The following is a 24,773-nucleotide window of genomic DNA, read 5'->3' on the forward strand; positions in this document are numbered from 1 at the left end:
ATGAAATGTCATTTACTCGAAAAAGTCAAATATACTTGGTAGGATCTGCCAAAATGGTTTGAATACAGCTAATAGAATCACAGAATTTCAATGGCAGAAGGAACCTTAGAGACACTCTAAATCTAGTTTATCCCATTTCTTTTGTGGTAATAAGATACAGGGCCATATAGGTTAAGTGTCTTGCCCAAAGTTATATAAAGGTTTTTTTGTGACAGAGTTGTGACTGAAACCCAGGACTTAAAACTCTATCCTGTATTCTTTCGACTGTAACAGTTACCTAAAGGATCTATTTATTCTGCCATTATTGAGCAGCGTAGTATCTCAAAGAATTAATTTATTTTATGTACCTTTTGGTATTCGACTCTTTTAGTTAATTAAATGACTTGAAATCTCTGAATTAAGTGCAATTATTGTTTGAATTGGTTTGTTTCATAATGTTTCTTGTTGCTGTTTGTTGTAGCTTAAGACAGAGTTCGACAAATTGTTCGAAGATTTAAAGGAAGATGATAAAACTCAGGAAATGGAACCAGCTGAGGTACTGAGCCAGTATTTTCTATTTAAAAGTATTTGGAATTTAAAAATACGGTATTAATCTATACATTTTTCATCACAAGATCAACTTTTCTAGATTCTGCATGGGGTAAAAGAAAGGGCTTATTGTATTTCTATTTATGACGTTTCTTTTATTTTTAGGCTGTTGAAACACCGTTGCTTCCACATCAAAAACAAGCTCTAGCTTGGATGGTTTCACGGGAAAACAGTAAAGAACTTCCACCATTCTGGGAACAGCGAAGTGACTTATACTATAACACAATAACAAATTTTTCTGAAAAGGACCGACCAGAAAATGTTCATGGAGGAATTTTAGCTGATGATATGGGTTTGGTAATTATATTTTTCCTTGAGTTAATAACGTTTTATTTTGTAACTAAGATTTTATATGAAGTAATTTTGAAGTAGATAGAGATGGGAATATGTTGGTGCCAGTTTGGGACTCGATATCACTGTGAGTATAGAACATAATTTTTCCTGTGGTTTTCACTTAAAATAATGCTGAGCTTTTTTTTTTTTTTTCTTTTGGCTTGTTTGCCTAAGGTACAATTAAAATAATTGGCAGTAATGATATAAACATGTGTTTTTCAATTTTCTTTTGAAATTCAGGGTAGCTTATCTTTCATGGGTTTTCTTAAAGAAAAGATATGATTCCTTACACCAGCAGTCTTTATACTTTTTGGTCTCAGCAGCTCTTTATGTTCTTAAAAATTATTGAGGATCCCAAAGAGTGTCTGTCTTTGTGGGTTATCTCTATTACTATATCTATTAATATTTATGGTACTAAATATTAAAATTTTTTATTATTTTAAAAATAACAGTTAAAAAACTCATTATGTGTTAACAGAAATAGCATATTTTTCAATGAAATGTACTCCAAGACAAAAGCAATTTTGATGAGAAGACTGGCACTGTTTTACATTTTTGCAAGTCTCTTTAATGTTTGGCCTAATAATTGACAGCTGAATTCTCATATCTGTTCTTTCATTCATTCTGTGTGATACGTTGTTTTTGTTGAAGAATACAAAGAAAATTAGTCCTCATGCAGATATGTATTTGAAAGGGAGTATTTTAAAAGACTTTTTAAGATAACTAGATTTTCTTTGCTACAAGAAGATTAAGCAAATATTAGTTTATTAAAGGTTAATAATTATAATGTGGAACTTTTTTGTTTTTTGGCTGTACCATGCGGGATCTTAGCTCCCCGACTGGGGATCAAACCAGTGCTCCCTGCATTGGGAACACAGAGTCGTAACCCCTGGACTGCCAGGAAAGTTCCTATGATGTGGAACTTAAAAAATCATATCAATGAACTTTTTATACTTTGTTTCATTAATATCCATTGGTGTAGCTTGCACATTGAATGGATATTTTACCCATGCACGGTTTTTAGCATTTAGGTGTTGCTCATTTGGAATATATTGGTTCACTGAGTTACACAGATCTGCCAAATGTTGATGCATTTCATTATACAGTGCAAAAACATTTACATTAATTGATACTACTGCTGATCTTGTTAGAAAGGCATTTACATTTGGGAAGCTTTTCTACTCATAGTGTTGGATGCAAGTTTTCTAACGTAATTTTTGCTTGAAAGCTCAAATTTTATCGTTAACAACAAACACTGTCAGTTGTTTCCTTTGGAGTTGATAGGCTCATTTTATTCATTTTTTTCAAGAAAATGTCTGCCACTCAGTCATGAATAACTAGTTACCAGTCATTCTTTCAAGTTAAAATGGTGGTACTTGAAAGTGACGATGCATGGTAGCTAGTTGGGCTTGTAATTCAGTCTCACAAGTGATTTTTCTCTAGATAACCTTCATATTTTGGTATGCAAAAGAAGTATTTTGTGTACTTGCCATCTTGTTACACAGAATATTTAAAACGTGTATACTTAAGAGGTGAGATTTGGTAAAATGAATGTGTACTGCTTTATCAAGAACATTCTTTTTGTGGGCTTCTTAGTTGCAAAGTGCCGGCTCCTTAGTTGCAGCATGTGGGCTCCTTAGTTGTGGCAGGCAGGCTCCTTAGTTGCAGCAGGTGGACTCCTTAGCTGCGGCAGGCAGGCTCCTTGATTGTGGCATGCGAACTCTTAGTTGTGGCATGCACGTGTGATCTAGTTCCTTGACCAGGAATTGAAACCAGCCCCTAGCATTGGGAGTGTGGAGTCATATCCACTGCGCCACCAGGGAAGTCCCTCAAGAACATTCGTAAAGAGCATTCTTAAAGTGAAACTGTTTCTTTGGTTTGTCTTTTTTTTTTTTTTTAACTGTATGTGGCGGTTAAAAATACAGTGACCACTAGTATAATGTAGTGCCAACTGCTTTGTGTCATGCTAAGGCAGCAGCAGTTTTACCCACCATTGCTTTCTGTGGAATTACTACAGATATCAACACAAGTAAGGTCTTAGTAGAATTATTAAAATAGTTTTGACTGCACATACTTCTGAAAGGGTCCTGGGGAGCTCCTAGGACTTGTGGACCACACTTTGAAAACTGCTGCTTTACAATGCTTTCAACTTGAAAGAGGTTTATTTCTGTGTTGCTAATTATAAATTCAGCTATGGAAAATAATGAAAATTTTCATGATTCTGTTTTTAAAAAATGCACAAGAAATATCTTGTCCTGTATGCTTTATTGGTAAGGTATATAGTCTTTAAGTCTTGGAAATATCTTTAAATGAAATTTAATAAAGTAATTATCTTATGTCCATACTGGGATTACTAATCATTTTAAGTTAGCTCTGAATTACATGGCAAGCAAGTAGTTGTAGTTTTGTGATAAAGTTATTAGTTCAGGGTTAAATGTGACATTTAAATGGCAGTAATTCAATAAAGTGACATTTCCCTAAAAACATACGTTTATGGAAAACGTACATACTTGTACTGCTAGCTGCTCCAGCTTAATTCATAGTAGTCAAAAACTGGAAACAATCTAAAGGTCCACCAACAGGTGAATGCACAAATAAGTGTGCCATGTATGCATATACGATGGAATATTACTCAGCAATAAAAAAACACAATGAATTGCTAATAAGCATTTCTCTATATTACTCCATTCTTCTTAAGGAACAACTTATACCAGCTCATGTCACCACATGCTCTGAATCAGGTCTGGGCCTAAAATTGTATTGAGCAGAAGAAACTAAACAAAGAAGAGTACATTGAGTAATTCCATTTATATCAAGTTCAAAGGCAGGCAAAATTAATATATAGTGATAGAGACAAATCAGCCGTTGTCTGGTACAGAGGTGGGGAGATGGACTGCAGAGGAATACAGGGCAACTTCTAGGTGATAAAATTTTTCTGTATCTTAATTGTGTGGTGGTTACACCAGTGTATACAGTTGTCAAACCTATCAAACCATACACTTTAAGTCTGTGAATTTCATTGTATGAAAATTATACCTCAATTAAAAAAATGACATTTCTCAATGATGCTTACAGTATTTTACACAGTAAATTATTTAATACTCCTAGTAATATGGCATGGTAAAGCATTTACTAACTTAATGAATGAAATAACTTCACTAATATGTATATTATTTAGTATAATAATTAGCATACTTCTCTGGCCCTGAATGCTGTTTGATATTTTCTTACTTGATTTAAATATTAGTTTCGGAATGTTGTCTGGTCAACTGGGTTTCAGAATCTGACCATTTTTCTTTGTAAAACATTTTAAAGGGCAAAACTCTGACAGCCATTGCAGTGATTCTTACCAACTTCCATGATGGCAAATCTCTTCCTATTGAAAGAATTAAGAAAAATCAGCTGAAGAAGGTGAAGTATTAGTGTGTTTTTTCGAAAGTCTCTGGTTTATTGTAAAACCTTTTAATTTTGTCATTAAAAAAATTATTGCCAGAAAATTGATAATATCTGGTTTTTAGAGATATGATGAATGGCCTTTCTCGTGTGTTGCTGGTGAGAGTGAAAGTTTATGCTACATTCTTGAAGGCAATTTGGTAATGTGTATCAAAAGCCTTAAAAGTGTTTATAATCTTTGATTCAGCAATGCCATTTCAAAGAAACTAAAGAAGTTATCAGAAATGCATTTTTTCCAAAGAGAAAAATACAAGTCTATTTCCCCAGCATTATTTTAAAGGCAGAAAAGAAATACCTGTCAATAAGTTAACAGTTAAATTATGATACAACCATAAAATTTAATATTATGCAACTACAAAGTCCTATTTTTGAAGAATACTTCCATGATCTTTTTTAGTTAAAAGGCCAGATACACCTCTGTGTATAGAGTTTGAGTCTTCATTTTGTAAATACATATTTATATACGTCTAAGTGTAGTCACACATACTTTATGTGCCAAAATGTTAATAGTGGTAATTATGTCCTAATGATGAGAGAATGGGTGACTATTCTTGATGCTTAATTTGTGTATATTTTTATATATAGCATATATACACATAATACATGTATATTCAATTTCTAAGAATTAATAATGAATTAGTTTTGTAGGGAAAATAAATGTTACAAGAATGAAACGGTTGTTCTTCATTCTCAGCTGAAAATCCAAAGAACTTAAAGTAGGAAGTAACTAGGTGCAAGGTGTATGCAAAATATCTCTTTTTTGGACTTTTCTCTACTGTTCTTCTTATTTTTTACTTTTCAAAGATGCTGCATATCACTTTCCTACAACTGTTTATTAAGATTCTATTTTATTAATTTCTGCGCTTAGTTGCATTTCCTTCTTCATACTTTTAGTGGGAGTTTAACTCTGTTGTTAATGTCTAAGATTCAGTTCCCTACCCTGAATAGTCCAGTGCTTTCCACATCTGTCCTTTCTACATTTAGTTATTAAAACTGAAGAATAGCACCTAAGACTACTTACAGCTTCATTGTCAATTACCAATTAAAAAATTATTATCAATAAGGCTTTCCCTTTTTCTCCAAGATCAGCCATGCATTTAACATGTTATGTAGTAGGAAGGTTTTAGGATATTTAGTTTGCTATATTAGTTGAAATTGAGGCTGAAAATGTGATTTCCAGCTAAGCATTTATTGCAACAGAAATTTCATTATTTCAGATAGATTTGGATATTCCAAGCTTACAGAGTGAAGTGTTATTAAATTTCATGAGATTGGAGCATAGTATGATTTGATAGGTTGGACTTTATATCTTTGAACTCTATGAAGAAAAGGCTTACTAAGAGTCATTTAATATGAAATGAATAATGTAAAGGACATCCTTTATTTGTAGATAAACTTTAGAATTACTTTTTGCATACTATTTATTATAATATAAATGATTGTACTGATTATTGAAGACTGGGTAGAATGATGAAAGGCATATTTTTTTTAAGTGACAAACCTTTTTTTTTTTAAATAAATTTATTTATTTGTTTTTGGCTGCGTTGGGTCTTCGTTGCTGCGTGCGAGCTTTCTTTAGTTGCGCCAAGCAGGGGATTACTCTTTGTTGCAGTGTACGGGCTTCTCATTGCAGTGGCTTCTCTTGTTACGGAGCACGGGTTCTAGGCACACGGGTTTCAGTAGTTGTGGCTCGCGGGCTCTAGAGCGCAGGCTCAGTAGTTCTGGTGCACAGGATTAGTTGCTCCACAGCATGTTGGATCTTCCCGGACCAGGGCTCGAACCCGTGTCCCCTGCATTGGCAGGCAGTTTCTTAACCACTGAGCCACCAGGGAAGCCATGAAAGGCATTTTTAACATCAGTTTCTTGAAGCTAATGCTTTAAAAAGTTAATTATCTAAATAACTTCTAGTTACATATCTCTAAAAATGGTACATCTTGGATTTTTAATTTATTTAGACTCATACCATTGGAAGGGGATGGATTTTCTTTTCAACCACATTTTAAATAAAACATAAACTCTAATGAGATTTTGTAAGATGTTTAAATTTCTATTTTTTAAAAAACTAAAATAAAATATCCTTTATTGGCCCTAATTCTAGGCAAAAATTACATTGTACTCCTGCTAACCAATCCTGAACACCACTCTGAGGTTTTGATTCAAAATATGACCTACCTTTCACAATATGACCTACCTTTCTTTTTATTTTTTGTAAATTTATTTATTTATTAATTTTTGGCTGCTTTGGGTTTTCATTGCTGCGCGCGGGCTTTCTCTAGTTGCGGCGAGCGGGGGCTACTCTTCCTTGCGGCGTGTGGGTTTCTCATTGCGGTGACTTCTCTTGTTGTGGAGCACGGGCTCTAGGCGCACAGGCTTCAGTAGCTGTGGCGCATGGGCTTAGTTGCTCCCCGGCATGTAGGGTCTTCCTGGACCAGGGCTCGAACCCATGTCCCCTCCATTGGCAGGCAGATCCTTAACCACTGGGCTGTCAGGGAAGCCCCTACCTTTCTTTTTACACTGGAAGAATTAATTTAATTAAACCCAATTTTATTTGTCATTCCTACCTACAGAATCAAGTCTAGAATTAAGATTAGAGGAACCCTGCCCTACTAGACTCAGTTGAAAATATTTCACAGAGAAGTATAAAATTTTACTTTTATAGAAGTTCTTGTGCTCATGTACACATAGTTGCACTTTGAAACAAAGGAGAACACATGAAGGGAAAAGGACAAAGTCAGAGTTGGCAGGGAAAATCCCTGATAGAGTAAGGGAGGAGGCATTCTGAAACCTGACTATTTCATCTACCCATTCTGAGAATTCCAGAAAAAAAGGATGTCAATGGCAGCCTCATTAAAGATCTATTAGGGACTCTTGGTTTGAAAGTTTGTAGTCTTAGAATTCCTTCTAATTCTAAAGTAAATCCCATTTTGTGAATGTTTCTCATAGTAACTAATATGCCATTTATAATTGAGGTTTGCTTTTTGTATTCCTTTTGAAAAGGTTAAGACAGACTAGTTTTCTTTTTTGAGATACCTGTGAAAAAAATTTTTCATCAATTTGTACATTTTTCTCCTTAATGCACCTCCTTCCACTGCTCCAGAATAGGGTAGCAATTTACGTAGTCTTTATTATGTAAAGTAAAGCAATATAAAATAGGATGCATTTTTAAGTTTACTTAAAACTGACGGCAGTACTATGTAAGAAATATGCCTTTTCATCCAGGAATGTAATGTTTACGATGAATCTATGAAACTTGGAGGGAACAATACCAGTGAAAAGGCAGATGGACTAATCAAAGGTAAACTTTAATTTTGAACATGACCCCATGTTTGATTTAGATTTTTCCAATTTAATGACGTAATTCCAGCTTTGGCTTAGTACTATACAAAGATTTCCGATCTCTTTTTCTAAAGAATCTCATGAGGACTGGTAGGAAAAATTTCATCAAGGAAGCGATGCGATGATGGAATTGGCTTGGTAGCACATTAGAGGAGGAAAAGCAGTTTTGGTTGAGGAAAAAAAACCCATGAAAGGGCGGTTAAAAGCAAGACAAAACAGAGTATATTGCTCTGGGACCTCAGAGTAGTTTATGGTATTTATAATGTAAATGAATAACAGAAGAATGTGCATGAATAAACAGCAGATAAAAATAGAAAGATAGGTTAGAGCCAAATTAGGCAGAGGAGAAATGAGAAGGGATCTGTGGATTTAACAGTTACGTGGCTGGATTTAGCAGTCGGTGACGTTCATAAAATTAATTTCTTAAGATTGCTTAGAACAGAGCAAGACTGAAAATATTTTAAAATAAGACTAGTAGATGAAGAATTGTTAATAACAACTGTGTGCTGTTATGAATTTTGCTGTGTTTCAGATAGGAGAAAAATAGAGAGAGGCAGAATTGAGGGCTTTTGGGGGGCGTGGTTTAAGAAGGAAATCCATGGATAGGAAAAAATTTTGTATACAATGGAGAGAATAATTTGGTGGCCTGTGGGAGGAAATGAGATCAAGAAAATAGGTACATGAGTTAGCACGAGAAGGAAAGGAAGTAAGGTTGAGGAAAAATATAGATAATTGAGGGAATAAAAAGGTAGGAAAATTGATAATTTACGGAAGATGACATCTGATTTTTTTTGTAAAGTGAAGTAGGTCATCTGGGAGTAAAAGGAGTTTAAAATCTAGGCAGAGGATCCAGTGTAGTATAGATCATCCAGGTGAGTGGGTAGGGAGAACATGTGATAGGTAAAAGAGTTGCTAAGTGATACAAGGTGACCCTAACCCTAATACCACCTGTTTATTGTTCTTTTTTTTTTTTCCAGCAGCTCTTAGCTGCCTTGGTATAGCAGGAAATTCAGCCAGTGTAGGGATTGGCTAGATGACTACAGGGGAAAGACTGGGCACAAAAAAATTGAAGGTGCTTTTCAGTGAGAAAATACTAGATTAGGAAACTGTAGAGAGTACAGCTGGCTGATTGAAAGAATAGGAATGACAATATTAAGAAAGTTGAGCTATTGAGTTGGAAAACCAAGGTTTTAAGAAGGATACTGCTAGTCTAAGACAATTTACTAATACTCTGTATATTTGTCCTTTTTTTTGAAATGGAAGGATCTAGATGTAGTGGAGAACCCAGTATTTCAGATGACAAGGGAAAGAATAAATATCCCAAGTCAGAATTCTCTAGCTCCCGCCCCAAAAGGTAAACTCTGTTATGGTTTAATTTTATGTAATATGTTTAAACTCTTTCTCCGTTTTCTTACATATGGGAGAGAGCTATGACCATTATCTCAGTTGCAAAGTTCTTTCAAATACATTCTTTAATTTGAAACTGCTAAAGTCACTGTGACTTAGGTAGGTAGACCGTTCTCATTTTATAGGTGAAAAAAAATATTAATATATAAAAGAGCTGAATTGGTAATTTTTAATAATCACTTGTCTTTCTACTGTTTTCCTATTTCTTTCACATAGGAACTGAGATCTAGCTCTTGGGTGTTCTGCTTTTGTTAAGACTTTAGAAGAATTTTCTTTATGAATTTGAGGAGTTGAGAACTGATGTATATGTGTCGGATGGTTTGACAAAAGCATTCTTTGCTCATCTGAGTTCGTTCTCACTTTACCTTTAGTGGAAATAAGACATGATAAAGTTATTCATGGAGAGTATTATATTAATGTAGACTGGAGGGAGAATTTGAATAAAACACATAATGCCCCTCTGCTCTGCGTTTGAATCTGTTAACTTTATAAATTTTATTTACTCTCTGAGGTAGATCTAAATACTTGGCTTTTGTGTTTTATTGTCCACCATCAATATCTGCAGGCATGACCTCAAATCTGAGTCCCTCTTAGCTATTCCACCAATAGAGATTTCAAAACTGGGGCTTTGTTAATTGTTCTCTATCTTTAGTACCTGTCTGAACTGAGCACAAAACCAGGACTCATGAGGTTCCCTCTCATCTAGATATCAAATCTTATAACTCTGAACTGACCATGAGCGTTGGTAACAGGGCACTGTTAGATAGCCCAGATCAGATTAAAGGGTGTGGAAATAATGATGACATGGGAAAAACAACCACCAACACACATACCATAACTAATACATATATACTTACTGTGCAACTAGCACTATTTTAGAGGCTTTGCATGTGGTAACACATTTTATCCTACAAAGTGGATTGTATCTTTATTCCTGTTTTCCAAGTGAGGGAACTGAAGCTCAGAAGAGTATTAGGTGGCTTGCCTAAAGTCACATAGCAAATAAATGGTGGAATGGACATTTGAATCTAAGCAGTCTCTCTCCAGAGTCCATTGTTCTTAGGCACTTAACCACCATATTGTACATATTGTATAAATTCTACACAGAATTTATAAAAATTTTCACTGTGGAAGAATTATATTTTTGCCCCTTAGCTGCCTATTTCATTATATTGGAGGGTTATCTTTGATAATCAGAGTCACTTCTTTTTTGTTCTAGTTTTAATATAAATGTTTGAATTGAATTACCAAATACTGAACAAAGTGTTGAAGGGATTACTATCTTAGAATGGTTTACTTTCTCAAACTTATTTTAACGATAGTGATACTGCATTTTGTATAGTGAATGCTTCTGGCTATGAAAGCAAAATGCTTTCAGCAAATTTGACTTTCATTTGTCAAATAAAAATTTTTTTCCCTTGATATTTTTTCAAAAAATAAACTGGGGCAAGACAAAAAACATTTGTATTACATTTATTAAACATAAGTATTTATATCCCGTTTTGTTTTGGATTGATAAAAAATTTGTGTATACTTAATTTTAGGAGAAAAACTGCGGTACAGTACACTGAAAGCAGCGATTCAGAGGAAAGTGAAACAAATGAATTGCCACAGAAAATGAAAGGTAATAGGAAATGAGTTTGATTTGATAATGTGTCCTGTGTTTTAATTTCCTAGTGTGACCAACGTTATATTTGGTTTTGCTTTTAGGCAAACTGAAAAATACACAGTCAGAGACTAAAATCAGAGAAAAAGGTATGTATATCTCAATATCCCCTTTTTAAAAAAATATTTATGTATTTATTTGGTTGTGCTGGATCTTAGTTGTGGCAGGAGGGCTCCTTAGTTGCGGCATGCATGTGGGATGTAGTTCCTTAAGCAGGGATGGAACCCGGGCCCCCTGCATTGGGAGCATGGAGTCTTAACCACTGTGCCACCAGGAAAGTCCTTTTCTCAGTATCCCTAACCTACACTTAAAGATTATTAAAGTAAAACCTCACTGATTTGTATCTGTCTGGCTTGGAATTCTTTAGTAATAGGTCGTAAACTTGACTGCTTTTTACATTTGAACTATTTATGCTTATCAAGGGTGTTAAATGAATGAAGCAAATTGAAAGAACAGTTTCAAATTAAAATTTAAGAGAATATATTTAAACCAGCTTTAGACAAAACAAAGTACTCTCTACTAATAAAATGACTTCAATAAAACCTTTTTTGTATATGTATAAATTGTAGTTACAAAAGTAGGCTGAGACTGCCTTGTCAGTATAGTACTGCTATTACCGTTACTTAGCGTTATACAGATTTACAAATATTCAGTGAGTATCTTTACTTTTTCCTGTATCTTTAAAACATACGGTTTACTTTGTTTTTCTCTTAATCTGATCGTGTTGTATTCCTAATAAGTTAAGAAATTGTATTGCACTTGGAAGATAACTCATCATCATTGACTGATCTGAAAATTTGGCAGCATCTTCATTAAAAGTTAAAACACCTGTTTCATTGAAAACATTCTCCTTCCACCTGGGAGCTGAATCACTTTGCATATGGCTGCTTCTACTTTCACATCTTTCCTCAAGAGAATCAACAGTGAATCATGAATGACTACATTTCTTCTTTGAGCTGGAAAGATAGTGTCAAAGAGGCAATTTTGGTTACTAGAAATTATTTTATTTTTATTTAGTAATATAAGCTCTTAAGAAAGTGTGGAAGTGGTATTATATTTCCTATCCTTAGAAAGTACCTGTACTTAAGTACAGGAGAGAATTGGTTTTCAAATATCTTAATGATTCTGTGGTTTTCACTTCAGCAGGATCATCTAAGGTTAAAGAAGATGCAGAGTTTGCATGTGCACTTACTTCATCTACCCCTGCAACCAAAAAGAAAATGTTGAAAAAGAGTAAGTAAATCTGCTGGGTTTTTACCTTTTGTTTGGTTTGTTTTTTCTGTTTTTCAAAGAAAGAAATTTTAAATGACAAAAGTTATAAAACCGTATTACAAGAAGTTAAGAAAGTAGAGAAAAGAAAAAAGACAATCTCATTTTTAAAAGTGCACTTTGATGTATTTTCCTATTCTATTTGTTTTAGTTAGGTCAAAAAATATGATGGGAATAGGTCCCTTACTCATCTGAGTAGCATAGATATTTTTTCTAATAAAGGCACAGAGCAATTTATGGCTGCTTTAAAACTTAATTTAATTTGGATTAATTAGAATTATTATATTTATTTTTGGTATGAGAAGAATATGCTTTTCAATTAAAAATGTAAGTGATCTTTATTATTACTTTGTGTTTTGTAATTCATAGGGAAATGACAGTGCTTAAGAGTCTGAATATTTGAAATAGAAAGAGATTGAACTGTGGTTAAGGTGATCTGGGACAAGTTATTATATCGCTGCACCTTAGTATCCTCTGTTTTACGTGTTGGAGATACAGCAGACAAAAGTCTATTTTCACAGAGCTTATGTCTAATGTTCGGGGGGGGAATATAAAATAAACAAGTAAACACATAATTAAAAGTAAAAAAATTTTTTTAATTGAAGTATAGTTGCTGTATAATATTACCTGTTATAGGTGTACAATATAGTGATTCACAATTTTTAAAGGTAATACTCCACTTACAGTTATTATAAAATATTGGCTATATTCCTCATGTTGTACAGTATATCCTTGTAGCTTATCTTACACCTAACAGTTTGTACCTCTTACTCCCCTACTCCTACACTGCCCCTTCCCTATTCCTTCTCCCTACTGGTAACCACTAGTTCTCTACATCTGTGAGTTTGCGTCTTGTTTTTTATATTCACTAGTTTGTTGTATTTTTTAGATTCCACATATAAGTGATATCGCACAGTATTTGTCTTCTCTGTCTGACTTATTTCACTTAGCCTAATGCCTTCCAAGTCCATTCATGATGCTGCAGATGGCAAAATTTTGTTCTTTTTTGTGTGTGTGTGTGAAAACAGTTGTTTTATTTATTTAAAAAATTTTTTTTGGCCACACCACTTGTCTTGTGAGATCATAGTTCCCCAATCAGGGATTGAACCTGGGCCACAGCAGTTAAAGCACTAAGTCCTAAACACTGGACCGTCAGGGAATTCCCAAAATTTCATTCTTTTTAACAGGTAATATTCCATTGTATGTATATGCCACATCTTCTTTATCCATTTCATCTGCTGATGGACACTTAGGTTGCTTCCATATCTTGGCAGTTGTAAATAATGCTGCCGTGAACGTTCGGGCTGCATGTATTTCTTAGAATTAGTGCTTTTATCTTTTCTGGATATATACCCAAGAGTGGAATTGCTGGGTCATATGGTAGTTCTATTTTTAGTTTTTTGAGAAACTTCCATACTGTTTTCCACAGTGGCTGCACCAATTTACATTCTTACCAACAGTATATGAGGGTTCCCTTTTCTCTACATCCTCACCAACATTTGTTATTTGTGTTCTTTTTGATGATAGCCAGTCTGACAAGTGTGAGGTGATATCTCGCTGTTGTGATTTGCATTTCCCTGATGATTACCGATGTTGAGCATGTTTTCATGTGCCTGTGGCCATCTACATCTCGTTTTTGGAAAAATGTCTATTCAGGTCTTCTGCCCATTTTTTAATCGAGTTGTTTGTGTTTTTGATATTGAGTTGTATGAGCTGTTTATGTATGTTGGATATTAGTCCATTATCAGTCATATCATTTGCAAATATATTCTCCCATTTAGTAGGTTGTCTTTTTGTTTTGTTGATGGTTTCCTTTGCTGTGCAAAAGCTTTTAAGTTTAATTAGGTCCCATTTGTTTATTTTTGCTTTTATTTCCTTTACTTTAGGAGATGGATCCAAAAAATACTGCTGTGATTTATTTCAAAGAGTGTTATGCCTGTTTTCCTTTAGGCGTTTCATAGTATCTGGTCTTACATTTAAGTCTTCAGTCTATTTTGAGTTTATTTTTGTATTTGGTGTTAGAGAATATTTTACTTTTGCATTCTTGAACATGTAGCTGTCCAGTTTTCCCAGCACCACTTATTGAAGAGATTGTCTTTTCTCCATTGTATATTCTTGCCTTTTTTTTTATTGTAGATTAATTGATCATAAGTGTGTGGGTTTATTTCTGGGCTTTCTATCCTGTTCCATTGATCTATGTGTATATTTTTGTGCCAGTACTATACTTTTTCTTTTCTTTTTTTTTTTTTTGCGGTACACGGGCCTCTCACTGTTGTGGCCTCTCCCGCTGCGGAGCACAGGCTCCGGACGCGCAGGCCCAGCGGCCACGGCTCACGGGCCCAGCTGCTCCGTGGCACACGGGATCCTCCCGGACCGGGGCACGAACCCGTGTCCCCGGCATCGGCAGGCAGACTCTCAACCACTGCACCACCAGGGAAGCCCAGAAGTCTTTCATTTTAATTCTTCCTAATTTCTCTTCATAGAGGCACATTTTTGTCATATCTTCATTGACTTTGTGTATGTTTGAGGAAAAAAACAACAGCTGAAGTATGTATCTCCTTTCAGGAGCATCTGCAGTGGAGAGTTCAAAGAAAACTGATACTGAAGAGAGACCAAGAACAACACTGATCATCTGTCCACTTTCTGTGTTAAGCAACTGGATTGTAAGTCTTCACAGCCCTTTAAAAACATGTAATTTGTATTTGTCTGACACTATAAAAAGAGTCTTTCATTGCAAGAAATATGCTTGGTCAGCACTTTATATTTAAATTGAAGTAACTGTTAAGTGAATTGGGATTATATTTGCTGAATTGAAGTTATTTTTCTTTGAAAATTTATAGTAGAGAAAGAAACATTGTCAGTTGCTGTCATAAGATTTGGCTTGTACTTCTTCCTCTTCCATTTCTGTCCCCCAGAGTGTATAATTTAAGACCACACCTTATTTATGAACTGTTGGAACCTCTTTTTTAAGAACACCACTAATGATAACTTTTGTTTTTATAACAGCTTATAACATTCAGTGAGCTCCTATGTGCTCAGTTTTTTCCTAAGCTCTTTTCATAGATTTTCTCATTTAATCTTCACAACTATTATTCTCATTTTCCAGGTGACCGAATTGAAACACAGAGAAATTAAGTAACTTGCCTAAGGTCATCTAGCCAATAATTGATGGAGCTGGGATATAGTCTCCAACATTCTGACTCTAGAGCCTATGCTTTTAAGGCTACGTCTTTTTTTTTTTTTTCCTTCTTCTTCCAGATTGCTTTTCTGTTCTAAAACATTGCATTGGAATGGAACCTCTTTATGTGTTACGTGTAGGAGCAGCTTGGTTCTATTTCCTTTCCAGTTTGAGCTTCAAGCTGCATGTTATAATGAAATAATGACTCTGTTGGAAGCACTGTGAACAAAAAGACCACTGGATGTGAACTTCCATTCTTGCCATCTCCAAGGTTATCTGCATCTCTCCTGGCCTTTCCTCCTCTAATCTCAGAGGTGGAAGAGGTCCTACTCTTTGTAAGAGCGATACCTTAGTCTATACATTAGATTCCATCTCTTTCTGCCTTTTCATTTTGTGTGTTATTTTTCCCCTTGCCTGGTTATTCAGTCTCTCTCCACTGGCTCTTTCATGAAACATAGTCAGATCTTTTACATTTTTAAATACTTTCTCTTGATTATGTCTCACCTTTAAGTTGCTACTCTTCTTGCATTCACTGTCTTAACTCTTGGGGTTTAATTTCCACTTTATGCTTTTATTTACTAACTCCTTAGCTCATTGTAACTTGGCTTCTGCCACCAGTTCTCTAAATTTCCTTGGAAAAAATTAGTAGTTATTGTCTAATTGTCAAATTCTGTGACCTCTTTCATATCTTCTTGACTTTTATGTAGCTTTGCCTTCTTTGGCTCTTATCTTTTTATTATAAGTTTTTGGTGTATTTATTATTTTTTTTAATTACACTGTCTTCTCATTAGTGTCATTTTTCCTCTTAGGACCAGGATGAGTTTTAGTTCTCTCTTGCTCTTTTTTTTTTTATTCCAACAAAGCTATGCTATTTCTTTTGATGTGTGGTCCATTGCTGGAAAGACAGTACATTGGTACTTAAATAGCAGTTTCAGGGTGAGGTTTACAAGTATTAATGGAGGTATAAACAAAAGAACAGTGACTTTTTAACTGCTTGGGGCCATGGATATGTATTTTTAAAATCGGTAATCAGTATGTCATTATAATTTTATATTTGGAAAAAACCCAAAAGTTTAGTATATAAACTTAAGAAAGGAAACCTTGGCAAAATCATGCCTACTGAGGTTATGGAAAAACTGACTTTGAAAGGAATGAGTGATGGTTGAACATATAGGGATAAGAATTAGAATTTTGCAATTTCTTGACAAGCTGCTCTCTTCCAAGCCCCCGGTAACATAACCTAGCACTGTAATAAACAAGCTGGAAGTACCTTATCTTCCCTTCTTTGTCTTCAAACATGGGAAAGAATCCAGTTAAAGGAGGAAGATACCAATCCCACTTACACTACATAATTTTTCTGGATATTCAGACAGATTATTTATCCTCCCAATGGAAAATTAAATAATAACACCTGTTTCATTCTCACAGACACACACACACACGCAACCTAGTACAGTGACTAGAAACTCAGTACTATAATTCTCTTTCTCCAAAAGAGTTAATTTTCTTTTATGTCAAGTCTGATCTTTCCACAGATACTCTGTTTCATTTCAAGGTAACCCGTTGATTCAGTTTCCTCTTACTGTACTCTTTCTCCTTTCATTTTCCACCAGATTTCTTGATAAGATTCTCTGCATTTTCACCTTTACTCTTTCATGTTTTATGCTCTTTTCTGTATTTTTGCCTTAACTGTTTCAGATTTCATTCTCTCTTTAGCCCACAGTAAGTCTGGTTTTTGCTCCCACCTTCCATAGAAACTCTTTTTGAAGGGCTTCAAAGACTTCATTGTTGCCATGTCCAGTGAGTTCCCTTTTTCTTTTCCTCTGCCCTGACTTTGTTTCCCTTTTATTACTTTTTGTTATGTGTTATTTGTTAATCTTCAATCCTTTTGGTAAAGAGAGGGAATGAACATAAACTACAAATTAAAAAATTGATCTTGGGGCTTCCCTGGTGGTGCAGTGGTTGAGAGTCCGACTGCCGATGTAGGGGACATGGGTTCGTGCCCCAGTCCAGGAAGATCCCACATGCCACAGAGCGGCTGGCCCCATCAGCCATGGCCGCTGAGCCTGCGCATCCAGGGCCTGTGCTCCGCAACGGGAGAGGCCACAACAGTGAGAGGCCTGCATATCACAAAAAAAAAAAAAAATTGATCTTGTATTCATTCTTGAAACTTTGATATTCTTTGGTCCCCTGCCCAAGAGTTTGTTTGCTATCCCAATTTTCTGACCACTGTTTTTCTCTGCCTCTTCCTTCCATGCTTCCTATGTAGTCTGCCTTTTTTTCACTTAAAGCTTTTTTTTTTTGTATTATGAAAATTTGTAATGAGATCTCCATTAGTCATCTAGATTCAAGAATCAAAAGTTTACCACATTTGCTTTATTTTTTTCTTTGCTGGAATATTTAAAATCATATCTCAGACATCATGTCTTAGCTCCCAATGAAGCATAAGCTGTGCTCTTTAAGTATTGCTCTCTGCAGGCTCTTCCCCTAACCTGGTTTCCTCATTGTATTTGTTCTCCTTAGAAAATCTTATTCATTCCTGTAGCTTCATGTACTGTCTACTGATAACTTTAAAGTCTGTATCTACACCTGCATTACAGGCCAGTATTTAAATTTTTGGAGTATGTTTCTCTAGTCAGATATTCTGTGGTGACCAAAAATTTTAAATGTCTAAAATAATAATACTCATTATCTCTTTCTCATCTTTATGCCTGCTTTCCCTTCTTTTTTTAAACTTCTCTGTATCTTTATCACACAGTTCTAGTAGTTAAGTATCAGAGTCTTCTTTTGTCTTCTCCCTTTTCTTCATATCCCATATTTAATTAGTTCTCAAGTCCCATCAGTCACTGTCTTTCACACCAGTCCTTTCCATTCTGTTCTTACTTTTGCCAGTCTGGTATAGGTCTTCATCATCTTTTTCATTTTTCATCTAATAGTTTCCCAGCTGTGTCTCCTTAGTACCTTCTGTCTCTTTCTAATCTTTTTTTTTTTTTCCTGCTCAGAATCTCCCAGATCTACTGTTTTCTTGAGTTAAAAAAACCAAAGCAGACAAAAAATTCTCGTTTTTAAAACTGATCATGTTGTCAAGGAGGACAGGGACCAGGTCTTGTTTTTCTCTTTAGCTGCACCACCTTTCTGGTTGATACCTGGCAAACAGTAGGCCTATAATAAATGAATGAAAGTAGATACTGTGCTTGAATCTCTACCTACATTCTTGAAAATATTGCCTACTGTTCTTTCAGTGTTTAATTTTGATAATATTAAGTCACTAAATGGAAGCATTAAAGACCCTTTTTGTAAAATACTAAATTAAAAAAAACTTACTGTTTTAAAAAAGCTTGGTTGTTTTTTCCTTCTAAAAATGAAGGAGGTGCCCACTGGTAGGGACAGGAAAAATTTATAAAATGTATTATTATTGTATATATGTCAGTTTCCCTGGCAATAAAATAACTAGTATTGTTATTATCATTGTTGTTGTTTTAGTTTAGATTGCATGAAACTTGTTTTTATGCAATTTTAGTAGTTTGATTTGTGACACTATTGCCAAAACAGTACATTTTATACACATATTGAACCTGACACTAACCTACTTCTTATTAAAATATTTCTAATTTTCTTTTAGGACCAGTTTGGACAACATATAAAATCAGATGTGCACTTGAATTTTTATGTTTATTATGGTCCTGATCGTGTTAGAGACCCAGCCTTGCTTTCGAAACAGGATATTGTTTTGACTACATATAATATTTTAACTCATGACTATGGAGTAAGTATGTTGATACTCAGAGATTTTCGGAAGTTGAATTTAAGTAATTGCTTCAGGTTTCTAAAGTGTTCTAAAATTCAGGCTTTATACTCTTCCCTTAATATATATAGGAAGTAAATAGGAAATTTTTTTAAATAAAATACTTTATTAAAATTTATTTTACCTATATCTTGTTACTTTTTAAAGTGTAGCTGCTGGAAAATTTAATATGACATACGTGGCTTGCATGACATTCCTATTCGACAGTGCTGCTCTAGTCGCTTTTTCCAGAAGCATTCATGTGCATACATATCCACATAATTTTGTATATAATTTCAGGAACTGGTAGGAGTGCCCTAAATCCCATCCATGCGTTCTAGCCCCAAATTAAGGATCTCTAAATCAGGAGTTTCACAGGTTTCTTCAGGTGCGGCATTTACCACACTATGTGCACAGATTTGCCATACTGTACAGATGGGGAAACTTGAGCATCAGGCTGTCCTCACAGCCCAGCAGCTGAGCCCAGGGACTTCATCTGCTGGGGTGTGGGGCTGCCTGGCCCTCCTGTACTGGTGTGGAGGGCTGGCACTGGGGGTCACCTTTTGGAGGGTGATGCTGCAGCTCTGCCTTTCTAGTCCCCCCAAGAGAAAATTGTTTTTGAATATTCTGCAAAAAAAAAAAAAAAGAACAAGGTTTGACTTCCTTTAGATAATAATTTAGGAATATTTTATATTTAGAACACTTAAATTTTAAAATCTGAATTGTAATTAAGTGTATATAGCAATTTGCAAATGAATTCTTACTTTTTCTGATATTCTGGAATATTGTTTTCTGTCATAGTGATTTGATAATTGTTTATCTCAATTTAAAAATAAGCTTTTTTGTATCTGAAATTTGTTTCCCAGTTCATTTAGAATTCTAATTGTTGTTTGCCTATAATTCCGGTTAAGTTAAAATGTTTTCCAAAATACTTTACTATAAAAATTTTAGTCTTTAGGTAAGAACATTAACTTTTACATAAAAGTAATTATGTTATATTCAAATAATTCTTTTTACTGACAATCTTTATATCATCATATGTTTGAATCTGAGGCAGAATAAGAATAGCTCAGTGTTTTGAACCACGGTCTCATCAGAGAGCTAGATTACTTGGGTTTGAATGCTAGCTCTGCACTTCATAGCTGTGGTACTTTGAGCAACATACGTCACACCTTGGTGCTTCAATTTTCTCATTTGTAAAATAGGAGTAATAATACTTCATAAGTTTGTGAACATTTAATAATTTAATATATGTAGTGCTTAAAGCAGTACCTACCACATAATAGGTGATGATATTAAAGAATAACAACTCATATCACTTATTAAATTACATAAAGTATTATTTTACTTTCCTGTGTTTTTGATTCATATGAAACATTTATTTCAGACTAAAGCTGATAGTCCACTACATAGCATAAGGTGGCTAAGAGTGATCCTGGATGAAGGACATGCCATACGAAATCCAAATGCTCAGCAGACAAAAGCTGTACTTGATTTAGAAGCAGAAAGAAGATGGGTATTGACAGGTAATGATAAAAAATGAATTCGCAAATATGTATGGTTAAGTAAGTTATGAGGTAACTTTGTAAACTTCAAGTGGATATAAAGTCTCTCCCAAAAATCAATTACAGAAATCATTTAATAAAACATTTTGGCTTTTTTTTATAGCTGCCCATGATACAGCAACATTTGAATTATAGTTCATTTATGGGACAGTCACTATACTTATTTTTGAACTTTGGAACTCTAGACACTTTAATCCTCCAATTAGAATCTTGATTTCTCTACTTCCCATCATGGAGCTTGTTTGCTACTCATGAACCTGTACTGGAAGATGGGGACGAGAATATAAACTCAGATTAGTTTTTTTCTTCTTACTAGTGCTGCTGATTTAAAAATCAAATAAGCAAATGTTCTTGTTAAGGAGAAAGTTGAGTTTACGGGGTCTGTGGTCTTTTTGTTAGTATGGCAAGTGAGAGCTAAAAATCAGAGCCAGACTGTATTTTGAGATTGTGTATATGTTTAACAAAGGGTTATACTCACAGCTTAATAGTTAGTGGGTGCGCTTAGAACGAAGTGCCCATTTTCAAGTGTTGTCTCCGTTGATTGGGCCGGTGGATATTTTGGTTGTGTATTCTGGCTATAGAGTTATAACAGTGTTCTGTTCTTTTTAGGCACTCCAATTCAGAATTCTTTAAAAGACTTGTGGTCTCTTCTTTCCTTCTTAAAACTTAAACCATTTCTTGATAGAGAATGGTGGCATAGAACAATACAGCGTCCTGTCACAATGGGAGATGAAGGTGGACTTAGGTAAGTAATTTCAGGACAACTGATTAATATTAGCTATAAATAATTGTTCGCAGCTTGAAGCAGTTGCCACTTTCATTACTATTTTAACCTGACTGTTGGCTTTCCTCTCCAAAAAGTGTTTACGGCTTAATGTCTTTGACTGTCAAAAATCTGATGATTCTTGTTTGGGGGGATAAATATTTCTACCTACCACTAAAAGGTTAACCCTCCTTTCCCCTGATTTTAGTTAGAACTGTGAAGGCAGAGCTATATGGTCTTTGTGTGTTGCTCTTACCCTCAAAACCACCATTAATAAATTAAGTAGTGCCAGGAAAAACATTATATGCTCAGAGAATCCAATATGCACTAAATTTTCATAACTTACCTTGTATAGCAGTGGTCCCCAACCTTTTTGGCACCAGGGACCAGTTCGTGGAAGACAGTTTTTCCACTGACGGGGGCGGGGTGGGGGATGGTTTCGGGATGATTCAAGCACATTGTGTTTATTGTGCACTTTATTTCTATTATCATTACATTGTAATATATAATGAAGTAATTATACAACTCACCATAATGCAGAATCAGTGGGAGCCCTGAGCTTGTTTTCACTTGCCATTCACTGATAGGGTTTTGATATGAGTCTGAAAGCGGTCGATTTATTGTGGTCTCTGTGCAGTTAAACCTCTCTGCTAATGATACTCTGTATTTGCAGCCACTCCTCAGCACTAGCAATACCACCTCAGCTCCACCTCAGATCATCAGGCATTAGATTCTTATAAGGAGCATGCAACCTAAACCCCTCGCAGGTGCAGTTCCCAGTAGGGTTCGTGCTCCTATGAGAATCTAATGCCGCTGCTGACCGGAGGGCATTAGATCTGACAGGAGGCGGAGCTCAGGTGGTAATGCGAGCGATGGGGAGCGGCTGTAAATACAGATGAAGCTTTGCTCGCTCATCTGCTGCCCACCTCCTGCTGTGCAGCCTGGTTCCTAACAGGCCACGGACAGGTACCGGTCCATGGCCTGGGGGTTGGGGACCCCTGTTGTATAGCTTTATATAGTGATAGCTGAATGATGTGGTAATACAGTGGCAGTAACAAGAGTTTTACAAGACAGAAAGTTGTTTCTGGTGGAGATAGATAAAAACTCAACTTCTCATAAGTATCAACGTGCTGGTAGCCGTTTTGCAAGGTACTAGGCTAATGTTCAAATTTTTTGCCTGGATCAGTGGTTTTCAGACAGAGGGCTTAGGATTCATTAGCATTTTGTGAAGTCATAAAGATGGCAGCTAGCATTATAGCTGTTCATTAAAGAAAATGAAATAGAGTAGAAGATTTAGGAAAATAGCAGAGTGCATCACACACAGTATTGTTTTGTGAAATGTTTGTTTCTGTTATATGTATATGTGTTTTTGTATGTTTGATGGATGGAGTAAAATATGTTTCTTACTGTGGGTTACAGTGAAAAAGATTCAAAAGCCACTAACCTAGTTTGCAGTACTGTCTACTTGATTCCTCAGAACCAACTAGTTAAATTCTGATTTAAGAAATTGTATTTATATTTCAGTGTTAGGAAAAAATCTTTTTTTAAAGAGTTGCTTCCTGTTTTTTTTCTGATATTGAGAAGATTGTAAAGGCTGTAGAATCTAGAAGGCATTTATCCCTCTTCTGAATTGTCTCATCATGTTTTAATTTTTATTTTTGGCATTCATTACTTTATAAAAATTACTTATTTATGTACCTTGATTTTCATATTACTGGAGAAATTTTTTGAAGATAAGATCTTACTCATTTATGTATTTATGATGTTTAGTATAATGCCTTGCGCTTAATAGCTACTTTTTAAGAATTTGAGTGTCAAACTTTGGGTGGTGTAGTTGACAGAATTGAGAAGGAAAAAGAGGGTTAGTGATTAGAAAAACGGGGAGAAGAGCTTAAGAAAAATAAGGACAGGATAAAAGATTAAACTGTGACAGGTACTGAATTGAGGGCAAATTTAAATGTATTTTGTTACTATAATTTTCTCTTTGTAGAATAGGTCTGTCATTATAAGATTAGATAAAACCCCAAATAAGTGTTTTTTTTTTTTAAATCTTTACTAAGGTTATAGAATGGTAATAGATTAAGATATTCTTTTTCGTTCTCATTGAATTAACTTATGGAGAAATAAAAAGTTATGTGATTATTTCTTTTATTTTGATTAGGCGTTTACAGTCCCTAATTAAAAATATTACACTTAGAAGAACAAAGACAAGCAAAATTAGAGGAAAACCTGTTTTGGAGTTACCAGAACGTAAAGTATTTATTCAGCACATTACACTTTCAGATGAAGAGAGGAAGATTTACCAGTCTGTGAAAAATGAAGGCAGAGCTACTATTGGAAGGTATGGAGAAAGAAACTCATTTTAGAAATTAGTTTTTATTTTCTTTGTTAACTTTAATTGAATAGCATTTTTTAGGTATGTTAGCAATAAAGTCTTATTAAGTGCACTGAAGTATAATTTGTTTTTTTTTAACTATTTACTTTTTAACAAATTAATAGTTGAAGTGAGTGAAATAATATTATAATTCACCAGGTAAGTAATTCCTTAAGTTAGGAAAAAAGTTTACGTGAAATGGCAAGTCTTGGATTGCTAGTCAGAAGACCTTGCTTGCTTCTATTCCTGGTTCTGTGTCATGCGAGAAGATTAAAAACATTGAGAGAAGTATATCTAGAGAAGGACTAAAACTTGGGGAACGTTCCACATTAAAGACATAGGAAAATAAAGAGGAGCCACTGGAAGAGATTCTATCAAGGGGAGATGTATGAAGAAAGTAGAGAAACAGTTACAGAATTCCAGTAAAGACTGTAATCAAGAAAGAATATATGGTCAGTAGTGTCACATAGTGCAGAGACTTAGTAAAGGCTATTTACAATAATTTGGTGATTCAGAAGTTACTGGTATAAACTCCCAGAATGGTTTCACTAGAATGATGAGATATGTAGCCAAATTGTAGGAGTAAAGGGATTGCAAAGAAGTAGCCAGCTGTAGGGGTAGACCATTTTTCACGAAGTTTGTCTTTAAAAGGAAGAAGACTGGTAGATAGGATTGACAGTTGGCTGCTGGATCAGTTTTTTGAAGGTTTTATTTGTGTAATTGCTTTGAGAGGAAGAGAACATGGAAGAGACTACAGATACAAAAGAGAATAAAACAAATTGATGGAGAAAAATAAAGCCTACTATGTAGGTAAATAATATCAAGAGTATAGTCAGTGAACTATGAGACAAGATATCTACAGAATAAGGCAGTGGGAAGTTGAGGAAGGTAGACTGGATTTTCAGCCGTTGCAAAAAGTAAGGTTTTTAGAGTGGTAGACAGGCTCCACATGGTATTGGATCTATGTAAAAGTTAAATCAGTACGACTTTCCAACCACACATGGAAATCTGGAACTAGGAGCTGATGAAGTGTAGATTAAAGGTATTGGGGATTGGT

The 24,773-nt window shown here is 34.9% G+C and overlaps 1 protein-coding gene across 4 annotated transcripts in view; it reads left to right on the top strand.

The window, feature by feature from the left end:
- HLTF (helicase like transcription factor) overlaps positions 1-24,773 on the top strand; it is a 59,161-nt gene that overhangs the window by 19,541 nt on the left and 14,847 nt on the right. For 2 of the 4 annotated variants that reach the window (XM_033402760.2, XM_004278192.3), the window contains exons 6-18: positions 461-535; positions 694-885; positions 4,237-4,332; positions 7,594-7,669; positions 8,974-9,064; positions 10,662-10,741; positions 10,828-10,872; positions 11,927-12,016; positions 14,618-14,715; positions 18,853-18,996; positions 20,402-20,540; positions 21,189-21,324; positions 23,504-23,683. In XM_033402760.2, coding sequence (XP_033258651.1) covers positions 461-535; positions 694-885; positions 4,237-4,332; positions 7,594-7,669; positions 8,974-9,064; positions 10,662-10,741; positions 10,828-10,872; positions 11,927-12,016; positions 14,618-14,715; positions 18,853-18,996; positions 20,402-20,540; positions 21,189-21,324; positions 23,504-23,683 — 1,442 coding nt within the window. The remainder of the gene's footprint in view (positions 1-460; positions 536-693; positions 886-4,236; positions 4,333-7,593; positions 7,670-8,973; positions 9,065-10,661; positions 10,742-10,827; positions 10,873-11,926; positions 12,017-14,617; positions 14,716-18,852; positions 18,997-20,401; positions 20,541-21,188; positions 21,325-23,503; positions 23,684-24,773) is intronic. The other 2 variants (XM_033402761.2, XM_033402762.2) reach the window with 1 other exon arrangement.

The sequence above is a fragment of the Orcinus orca genome, chromosome 5, assembly GCF_937001465.1.
Source record: "Orcinus orca chromosome 5, mOrcOrc1.1, whole genome shotgun sequence".
In the NCBI taxonomy this organism is placed as follows: Eukaryota; Metazoa; Chordata; class Mammalia; order Artiodactyla; family Delphinidae; genus Orcinus; species Orcinus orca.